Genomic DNA, 11375 nt, shown 5'->3' with positions numbered 1-11375 from the left:
CCCCTGGCGCGCAGTCACACCCATCTCTGCGCGGAAGGTTTACCAAATTATCAAATTGGCAGCGCACGGTGGTGCGCCGCACAAAATTAACACTGCCCGGGTTGCGCCAGGCTTGCGCCCCCTGCGCTGCGCCACGAAATTATAGCCCTTAGAGGTTACATGATTACTTATTTTAGTTTGCTTTTCTTTTGTTTTGTTCTGTTTTGTTTTACACACCAGGCATTTAAAAAATGTTGAGTGATGATGCCCACGGACTATATCAGGAGCCATATTTCCCCCAAAAAAGCTCAACACATGAGTATATTTATTTAAGATTTAAATAAAATGTATTTAAAATTTATTATACTTACTACAGTAAGTGAATAAATATACTATAGTATTAAACTTCTCTCACAAACTGTGAGTGATTGAGTAAAAATGCTCCCAAGTGAATGTTTAAATAAAAATCTAACAATATAAAAAATAATATATTAACAAAAACACTCAAAAGATCAACAGTGATGACTATTAAAACATATTTTTTATTTTAATATATTGTAGCAACTCTGCTGTTAGGCTTATTTCAAATCAGGGCTCTACATGAACTTTTTCACTGGGAGTACTGGTGCCACCAACTTTCTCAGTTGGTCACACCAGCACATGATTTGGTCGCACTCTTTATTTATTTATCTATTTATTTATTTATCTATCTATTTATTTATTTATTTATTTATTTATTTATTTATTTATTTATTTATTTATTTATTTATTCATTTATTTGGGTGCAGTGACTCTAGAAATGATTTTCCTAAATACTTTACTGGAAATATGACGTTTTTCAGCCAATAAGGGCCAATATGAGGGCCAATAAGTCTAAAAAGGCATTTTCTACTGAAAATAAGAAGACAAAAATATAAAATAAGTCTGAAAATAAGACAAAAACACTCGATAAGATTTCACTTTTTGCAGTGAAATGAGTGAAACTAGCTGAAATAAGCTCCACATTTACCCTGATTTTATGTATCACATACTGTCCCTCCTTCCTCTACAGTGAATCATCCAAACCGTAGTTTTTTCCTGTTGCTGTGCTGAGAGTCACTTTATGATCATAACAAACCACGATGGAGGATAAAGACCTGAGTCACACACAGAAAACACAGAAAACGCAGAGAAGCTAAGAGCTTAAACACAGTGTTGTTGAGGGTCTGTCTTTAGGAGAAATGACTAAACCGACGTAAATCAGCGTCTGACTGACGACTCATTTCAGAGATGTTCCACAGCACATGACGCTAACGCCACATTCAGTTAGCGTTTCACATTCATAGCAGAGCTGTTTAGTGTGTCGGGCACTGAGTCCAATCTGCAGGAAACAAAAGCTGATTGTCTTCAGACCTTTAACGTTTTATGAGAGCTGGTGCCGTTACAACCCACAGAAGACTGTAACTTCAGGAATCCACTCAGCTGTGGACGGCTAACATGTCCAGACTCTGACTGTGGGAACCAACAGTGGCATGAGGTCCAGCTTCCATCTTACAATTGCTAATGAAACTTAAAATAATTATGCTACAATTTGGGGTTTGATCCCCAGCTTTCTGTGTGGAGTTTGCATGTTCTCCCCATCAACTGTATATAGAGTGGACAGCGTGGCTCCTCCATTTATCATTGTACGGTTTGAAGCCAAAATTCCTCCATCACAGGCGCAGACAGAGTCTGTGCAGTAGAGACTGTGAGGGATTCTGGGAGAATCTGAGTGGAGCTGGGTGACAAAAATAATTCTTATTTTTTTCTCTGGAGAGTCTAATCACTTCCTGACTCTACCTCCAGACATATTTTACAATCCCTGAAAAAAAATACACGAGAACGTCAGCTGTCAATCATCGTTAAACGTAACGTAAAACCTCGTTTTTAACCTCGTATAACTAATGAAAACAAAACTTTTCAGAAAAAAGAGGACTTGGACACAAGACGGCCAAATGATATCTTCAAATCACCACAACAATCAGACGTGAGAAACATTTCTACCAGGTGGATTAATTTTTTAAAGTTTGACCACAGCCCATCTGGAATGACTGGGGAGATGGATTTTTTGACCTATACTGCAGCCAGCCACCAGGGGGAGCAGTTTAGGTGGAGACCTCACTCCAAGCCGAGCAAGATGACGTCCATTTTTTACAGTCTAACTGATCACTCTTAATTGTCTGTAGGTGTGAGTGTGTGTGTGAATGGTTGTCTGTCTTTAGCTGCGTTTCCACCAAGCAGTACGGGTCGGTTCAGTACGGTTTGGGACGATTTGGGACAGTAAAGTCTCATCCCGTTTGCGTTTCCACAGCAAACTGTGCCCTCTAGTGGTGGGCGGCGTGTAAGCCGCATGCCGGAAGCCACAGCTGGTAAACAATAGCGCGACGCCGTAGCAGCTTACCCCGCTATTAAATCCAACAAAGAAGAAAACGCGACACAGTAAACAAAGAGCACGGATGAAGACATGCAGCATTTTGTCCTCTCTGTGATTTTCATGAAACTCTCTGTTACAAAGAACAATCAAGCTTCGTTTCAGAGAAGTCTGTGAGCCGCCAGGAGAAATGCAGCCGCTGTCGGGGTGAGTGACGATTCTTTTGACCAATCAACCGTCTGCAGTGTGTTGCTCCACCTCCCGAGAGCGGATCGGTTCAGTCTGGCACCCATACGAAAGGGTCCCAAAAAGTGGGACGGCTCGTCTCGGTTTTTAGGGATCCGTCCCGGGATGAGTCTGTGGAAACGCCGCTAAAAGCGCACCGTACCGAGACGAACAGACCCGGACTGCTTGGTGGAAACGCGGCTTATGTGTCAGCCCTGTGATTGGCTGGTGATCAGTCCAGGGTGTTTCCTGCCTCTCGCCCAATGACAGCTGAGATAGGCTCCAGCCACCCGCAACCCTGAACAGGATGAGGGGTTTGGAAAATGAATGAATGAATGTGATAGTTTATTTTTAAATATTTTCTATCAAACCTAAGTTTGAGTCTAGAATGTAAGAAAATAATATTTGGGGCTGAAAAATGTTTTATAAAAACTTTAGGTTGCGCCTGAGTAAAACAAGATAAACTAAAGCTTCTCAGATGGGCCGAGCCCAAATCTTTGATCAAAGGGAGAGAGAGTGGGAGGACTAAACCAAGCACTCGTTTCCTGTCTCCTTTCTGTCTCCCTTTGATCAAAGATTGGGGCTAGGCCCATCTGAGAAGCTTTAGTTTGATTTTGTTTTACTTCGGCTAGGCCCAACCGAAAACTTTGTTAAAACAGAAAAATGTTGTTTTCAGGTCAAAATAGTAAAAATAAATAAATAAATAAAAAACGAAAAACAATCCTGGTAAAACATCCTGATCCTGCCATAAAACCATCCTGACATTTTTTGCTCATATCGCCCCCTGATGGAGAACATGTTCCTTGGTCAGAAGCAGAGTTTGCTGATGTTTACACAGCAGAAAAAAAGAGATTTCAACGTATTTTTAGAAAAGTGCCAATCGAAAAAAAGAAAAGTTACTCGAATTAAGACATTATTTTAGTTTCAAGCAAATTTTCAAGCAAATTTTGGCAGATTTGTTTTTACACCAATTCAGACCTCATTTTTGTCTTAAAGCAACTTGAAATCAGACATTTTTCTGGACTGGTCAGATGAATGTGGCTCATATTAAGCCTAAGAAGACATTTTACACTGAAAATACGACAAAAACACTTGATTAGATTTCTGTTTTGGTGGTAATTTTCTCTAAATTGAATGTAGTCGTCTTGGGTATAATTTTGGACACCTTTGGATTACATAAAGAAAACAACATGTCTGAAACTCGTCACAGCGCCCCCATGTGGCTGTGAAGGGTGTGTAGTCATGGTAACAACCTGAGCTCTAAGATGCAGTCTGTGGTTATCGTTTGTTTTTTCTGACATGTTCAGATTTTACAAGACATACCAACACAGAGCAGTAAATGTCACAACTTCAGAAGATCAAACTCGCTCCTCACAGCACAGACCAACGTAACTCTACACTCCAACCACCGAGGACCCAACAGATCCAGCTCAGCCTCCACAAAACCAACTTTAGATAATTACAAGTGAGCGTACAGGAGGAGGCCCTAATCATAATCCAGTCCTTTGACATGTCTGTGGTTTCTGAGAGTCTGGAAAGCCACAGAGTGTCGTTGTGTTCGGGGAGGGGATGAATGGCGCTCTGTGTCTGTGTCAGCGGGCTGTCATCACAGACGAGCCGATGGAGTCCACTTACAAAGGCCGCGCTCGACAACCAGTCAGAAAAACACATTAATGCTCATTTATTCCTCTGCTCCAGACTCAATCAAGTCCAACGATCAGGGACGGAGACAGTTCTGCTCCAAAACAGGATCCAGAGAGACCCAGAGAGACTTAATCACAACACACGTCCTGTGTATGGATCACTGTCACGGTGAAAACAAAGTTATATACTCAGGGACTCTCAGCTCTCTCCAGCTTTGCTCCAACAGGAGGGTCCAACCTGACCTCTTCAGACTGACAGACCCTCAGGAAGTCCCTCTGACAAAAGCCTGACGTGCACCCAGGTCTCATCTCAAACCCAGATCCTTTAAGTAAAGATCTAACGTCGGGACATCGGGCAGGAATTCAGGAGAAATATGAGGCCAGGCACAACACCATCAAAACTATCACTGAAAGTTGAAGTTTATCAGAAAGAAGAGAGATCAGTGTTTTTCTCTGCTGAAACGATTTCTGTGATTAATTTTGTAGTGATGGTGGACACTGGAGCCTAACTGTCAGACAGAAAAAGGACAGAAGAGAAGAAGAAAGAGAAACAGGAGAGAGATAGAGCACCAGCTAAAGGCTAACACAGAAGCTAAAGGCTAAAACACAGAAGCTAAAGGCTAAAACACAGGAGCTAAAGGCTAAAACACAGAAGCTAAAGGCTAAAACACAGGAGCTACAGGCTAACACAGGAGTTAAAGGCGAAAACACTTGAGCTTAAGGTTAAAACACTGAAGCTAAAGACTAAAACATTGGCGCTTAAGGCTTACACACAAGCTAAAGGCAAAAACACAGGCGCTAAAGGCTAAAACACTGGAGCTAAAGGCTAAAACACAGGAGCTAAAGACTAAAACACTAAAGCTAAAAGCTTAAACACGAGCTAAAGGCTAAAATACAGGAGTTTAAGGCTAAAATACAGGAGCTAAAGGCTAATACACTGGAGCTAAAGGCTTGAACACAAGCTTTAGGCTAAAACACTGGGGCTAAAGGCTAAAACACTGAAGCTAAAGGCTAAAACAAGAGCCAAATGCTAAAATACAGGCGCTTAAGGCTCATACATTTGAGCTTAAAGCTTGAACATAAGCTTAAGGCTAAAATATTGGGGCTAAAGGCTATAACTCTGAAGCTAAAGGCTAAAACACTGGAGCTTAAGGCTTAAACACAGGAGCTAAAGACTGAAACACTGGAGCTAAAAGCTTAAACACAAGCTAAAGGCTAAAATACAGGAGTTTATTGCTAAATCACAGGAGCTTTAAGCTAAAACGCTGGAGCTCAATGCTAAAACACAGGAGCTAAAGGTTAAAAGGGCTAAACTGTTAGTGCTAATGTAGCCTCCAACCCACAGTCAGCAGTTATTCTGCAGTGGTCTGTTCAAACTTGAGAGTCTATCAATAAAATGAAGAGCCAGGTTACGTTAGCTCTGCTTGGTGAGGTTGGAGTTGGTAGATGAGCTCTGGTAGGACAGAACCAGGATTCACTAACGTTACACGTTACAGACACGTCTCAGAGCACCGGGCTGTGAGGAGAGAGAAATATAGCTTTATAGACTTTAAAGACAGGTGGATGTGTTGTTGTTTGGCTCAAAGTTTTGTTTTTACCTCCAGCTTCATGTCCACAGGTCAGAAACTCTTCCTGCTTCTTGTTTGTGTGTGAGAGAGAGAGAGAGACAGGGCAGAGGGAGCACAAAGAGGAGCAGCAGAGAAAGTAAATCTGCTCCATGGCTTCCCCCAGCTTCAGGTTTACATGTGTGTATCTGTGTGTGTGTGTGTGTGTGTGTTTCCAGGGGTTTCCATGCTGTCACAAAGGCCCCTGTGAGACCAGCTTATTTACCCTGCAGTAAAACCCGAGAGGGAGCAGAGCCAGGAGCTGAAGAGGAGATTTAGGGCCGCCCCTGGCTCCCTGCTCTGTGTGTGTGTGTGTGTGTGTGTGTGTGTGTCTGTTGTTCGACTTGAGTTATGCTGTATTCAGAGTTGGGGCCAAAAACCACACCAACCAGTTTCAGAAGAGTTTTTAATTAAAGAGAGAGGTATTACATTGTCTCAGTTATTGGTTAGATACTGGCTCCGATAATAATTAGCATAAATAAGCTGTTGTGCAAGTTAGAGGTTATTACATTTCACAATGCTGTTTGTTGCATAAGCACTTGCTCCGACTGTACAAGATGCTTTTTCACAGATGAATGCAAAATGTGCTGTTTGTTCCTTCAGGAATAATCTTTCTTCTTCTTCTTCTTTGTTTTTTTTTTTTTTTTTACAAGATCTGAGGAGAAAAAGTAGCGACAGGATCTCAAGGAGAGCACGAGCCTGCACATCACAGAGCGTTATCTGTCCGTGGGAACGCTGCGAGCAGCGTCGAGCGCTCCAAACACGCTCCAAACACGCTCCTCTTGAAGGGTATTGCTTTGTTACATTCCACATTTTGAACATTCAGTCAAACTCCAGGCTTTAAGAGTCTGCATGCAATACGACAGCTGGTGTGTGTGTGTGTGTGTGTGTGTGTGTGTGTGTGTGTGTGTGTTAGCAGCTAACAGAACAGAGCTCACAAGCAGCTACATCCAGAGGTTGAGGCTCAAACCAGCGGCGGTGGATCGTCTCGGCTCAGCGGCGTGGAGATGCAGCCCTGTCGCTTTGTACATCTGAGGCGGAAATGGAAAGTTTGTAAACCTCATCGTCGTTGTCGTTTTTTGCATTTTTGGCTGAGTTTGTATTAAAATAGCTGTGGAATACAGATAAAGGATGCTTTCGTATAACAAAACACACCTAAAACTAACTATTTAAATCTGTTTTGTACAGTTTTAGAAAAGAGTCATCAGAATCAACGTCAGATTGAAGTTTTAGGAAAAGAGTGAATTGAAAATCGAGGTTTTATTCAAACTTTTGTTACGTTGAATCATTCTTTATCTGTATCAGGATGTGCCAGCGGTGGTGATGTGCAGGAAGACCTTCAGAGTGACGGCGTTTTGTAGAAAATGGGTCCACAAACGAACTGAAAAGCTGAGATGTAATCCTCCTCCGGTTTGGCTCCACCACAAACAAATCCTGGCTCTCAAATCCTCGCTCTTCATCCCCGACCTCTACGGAGCGAGCGGCGTGAGTCGTTCCAAGGCACTTGATTCTTTTCATTCCCGACGATGATGAAGTGAAAAATCAATAGTCTCCTTTTCGCCAGCGCCCTCTCCTCCAGGGAACAAATGCACTTAATGAAATGATAATGCTTCATCAAAGCTTCTCATCAAGGTTACGAGCAGATTCTCCTTTCAGTGCGATGAGCTTTTTCTGCGTTTCCACCACGCTAAAGAAAAAGACGTGAATACTATCAGGTTTGAATTCCATGCAGTGTGAAAAACAGTGAAAGCAATTTGCAAAATAAAGGACATTGGAGAGAAAGAAACTCGGTGCGTTCAAGTTCAAACGTTGCTAAAGAGAAAGGCCAAACACCCTCAGCGAGCTACGCTAACGGACGTGATCACAGCACCGAGAGCTCCAGCAAAAACAGAGTCAAAGTCCATAACAACACAAAGTATCAAAACAGACGGAGAGGATCATAGGAAAGCTAGCTAAACCAAAGAAAAACCCAGTCCGCCTCCTCAGACGGTCTGAGCGTCACAGCCAGGTGGAGCTGAGGGGGGACCTTCAGACCACTTTGTGGTCTCGGGGACTCTCCGGTTGCCACTGGTTGCCGTGAAGCTGTAAAATGCCCTGTAAAACCTCCAGCCAGACTTTGTAGCAGAAGAGATACTGATCCTGAAACGAGAGAGACAAAGGGCACGTCTAGCTTTCTGGAAACGTCTGCGTTTTAAAGCTTGACCTTTGAACTTTGACCCCTCCCCCGGCTCGGCACTGACCTTGGTTTGGATCATCCCGTGCCGCTGAAGCCTCATCTCTTTTACGATTTCAGTCACATCAATCTGAGAGAGGAGACAGAGGTGGTTAGACACAGGTATAGGATGTGTGTGAGCCGTAACTCACTCAGTGTGTTCACACAGCGCGGGACGCTAACGTTAGCTCGCTGTTAGACTGAGGAGGATGTCGACCATCGAGGTGAGCTTTGATTTGCTTCACAAACTTTAAACAATCAATACAAACATCCTGGGGAGGCTGAAGTCTGAGTAGGATTTTTTTTTTTTTTTTTTTTTCTTGTATTAATTTATTTTATTATTTATTAAATTGTTTTTTTTCTTGTGAGTTTAATTATTTTTATTTTATTTTTTTTTTAATTTTACATGTAGTGTTCTTATGTCTTATGTTAGATTTTATTTATTTTATTTTATTTTATTAATTTATTTATTTTTATTATATTTTTTCTGTACAGCTCTTTGGTCAACAGGGCCTGTTTTTAAAGTGCCTAACAAATAAAGTTGGATTGGATTAAATCAACAGTTTAACGACAAAAACAGGAATTTATCACTTGGAGGAAAAGTCAGACAGACCCAAATCCAGACTTTTACATGACTAAATCCAGGTGAGTTCTCTAGTTTGGACTTCACGACAAATATCTGTGTCAACAGGGGGCGCTAAAATCAACAGAAATAAAAGATCCTGACAGTAGCTTTAAAGCAGCTATAAGAAGCTTCTGGGACAAATCCTCAAATTACCGACCAGGACCATCCCACTTTTTGGGACCCTTCTGTCAGGGAACCCAGACATACTGCAACGGCTCCAGAAGGTGGAGCTAGAAACACTGCAGACCACTGATTGGTGGAACCACAGACTGTAAAAAAAACATGACGTCTGCTTGCGCGATTCGAAGTGAGGTCTCCACAAAAACTGCTCCCCCTGGTGGCTGGCTGCAGTATAGGTCAAAAAATCCATCTCCCCAGTCCTTCCAGATGGGCTGTGGTCAAACTTTAAAAAATTAATACACCTGGTAGAAATTTTTCTCACGTCTGATTGTTGTGGTGATTTGAAGATATCATTTGGCTGTCTTGTATCCAAGTCCGATTTTTTCTGAGAAGTTTTGTTTTCATTAGTTATACGAGGTTAAAAACGAGGTTTTATGTAACGTTTAACGATGATTGACAGTTGACATTCTCAATTATTTTTTTCAGGGATTGTAAAATATGTCTGGAGGTAGAGTCAGGAAGTGATTAGACTCTCTAAATAAAAAAAAAAAATATTATTTTTGTCACCCAGCTCCACCCAGATTCTCCCAGAATCCCTCACAGTCTCTACTGCACAGACTCTGGCTGCAAACTGCTTCAACGTCTGCTCCTGAGACGGAGGAATTTTGGCTTCAAAACCGTACGATGATAAATGGAGGAGCCACGCTGTCCACTCTGTGTACAGGCTACAGGTGGAACAAAGAGCTACATGCTAACACAAAGAAGACAAACTGCTGGATGTCTTTATCCTTGATCTTTGCTTCCTGTGTCGTGTTTTCTTCTTCGTTGGATTTATTAGCGGGGTAAACTGTGTCGCACTTCTATGGTGTCACACTATTACACAACTGACATGGCTATTGGCATCTGGCTTACACGCCACCTACCACACTGCAAAAAACTGAAATCTTATCAACTGTTTTTATCGTATTTAAAGACTAAATGAGGTCTGAGTTGCTGTAACAAAGTAAAAAAAATCTGCCACAAGAGAAATTAGCTAAAACTAGAATAATGGCTTAATACAAGAAACTTTTCTTTTGTTCCTTTGGCAGATTTTATTTACTTGTTACAGCAATTCAGACCTCATTTTGTCTTTAAATAACTTGAATGAAGACGTTTTTTTCTGGACTACTCAGGTGAATGTGGCTCAGATTGAGTCTAACAAGACATTTTCGACTGAAAATTAGACAAACACACTTCAGATTTCAGTTTCTTGAAGTGCAAGACTGGCAAACAGGATCAGGCATTACTGATCCAATTGTTTTTCTTTGCTGATCTTGTGCCGTGTATGTTTGGGAAATGCTTTCTGACTGAAAATCCAATCCTGCTTTCTCTTAGGCTCTTAGGTTTACACAGCGCCAAAAACGGTCAAATCCAACAACATTTCGTTGCGTTTTGTACAGAAACGTAAACTTTTAAAAACGCCCTCCAGTGGAGAGTTTTTCAAAACGCTCCTCCATCCAGCTTCGTATAAACACAGAGCAGAGAGTTTCAGGGTGAAACACTGACGCCACTGCATGGGCATTCATGCACACAGCTACAACTTCCTGTTAAGCCATTACGGTCCAGTTAGTGGCGGTAATGCGCCTCAAGGTTGGATTGCCAACGTCTCACACAATAAAACGTCAGAAAAAGAAAAAACAACAACAACAATGACGGCTGATTTTCGAGTAGCTTATATACACACATATATCCACATTGCCAACTACTGGCCTGGCATGGCCACTACATCATTGTGACTTGTCCTCTTGGAGTCGTATTGGAAACAAAAAGGAAGAGTCTTTGCGTGGAGTAAATGTTTCCTTCGTTGTAAACTCAGACACGAAAAAGTGAAGAAAAATCAGATTCTACGACGTCTCCGCATTAAATCACAACACAGAGACAGTCGGTCCAGCTCCTGGTGTTTCATAACCAGCTGAAAACTTCTTACAGGAGCTTTAGATAAAACCATGGATGAAACTGTTTGATGACATACTTTCAGACATGATCATCTTTAAAAAGTTTGGTTGGACCTACTCTCAGAAATATTTACTACACTTGGTTTTAATGACCCAGTCTGAGACCAACCCGTGCTGGGTTCAGGATAATCCTCTTTTACTGGACCAAAGTTATTCCCACACTCCTCATAAAGTCTGAGCAACACAAACTGGAGGTTTTATCTGGAAAAAGTCTCTGTTGGCTTTAATCTGATCAGATTACCCTTTTTATAACCCGATGGTGTGTGAGATATTCTATGTGCTCTGCTAACGTCCACTCACAGGTAAATCGTTCTCGATGAGGCTGAGGATAACGTCGGTGCAGATTAAGACTCCTGTGCGTCCGATGCCGGCGCTGCAGTGCACGGTGGCCGGCCCTTTGTGATGCACCGCCCTCAGGTAGCGGATGAAACGCACCAGATGCTCCGAGCTGTGAGGGACGCCGTGGTCGGGCCAGTGCGTGAACTTCAGGTGACGCACGAAATGTGTCTCACCCGTCTGGAAATGAAGATTATTTAATGACAAAGCTGATTTTACTGAACTTAAACAAACCAGAGACCGTCACA

General features: G+C 42.1%; 1 protein-coding gene across 1 annotated transcript in view; it reads right to left on the bottom strand.

Moving 5' to 3' along the window:
* Positions 1–6263: 6263 nt before the first annotated feature.
* ptpn20 (protein tyrosine phosphatase non-receptor type 20) overlaps positions 6264–11375 on the bottom strand; it is a 49330-nt gene continuing 44218 nt past the window's right edge. The window contains exons 45-47 of the mRNA XM_074675153.1: positions 11092–11307; positions 8081–8143; positions 6264–7979 (exon numbers count right to left, since the gene is read on the bottom strand). Coding sequence (XP_074531254.1) covers positions 7869–7979; positions 8081–8143; positions 11092–11307 — 390 coding nt within the window. The 3' untranslated portion in view covers positions 6264–7868. The remainder of the gene's footprint in view (positions 7980–8080; positions 8144–11091; positions 11308–11375) is intronic.

Source organism: Halichoeres trimaculatus, unplaced genomic scaffold (genome assembly GCF_033239565.1).
Source record: "Halichoeres trimaculatus isolate MK-OKI-2021-1 unplaced genomic scaffold, fHalTri1.1 fHalTri1_scaffold_8, whole genome shotgun sequence".
NCBI lineage: Eukaryota > Metazoa > Chordata > Actinopteri > Labriformes > Labridae > Halichoeres > Halichoeres trimaculatus.
The sequence above is the reverse complement of the archived record's forward strand: the minus strand, read 5'-3'. Positions and strand labels throughout refer to the sequence as shown.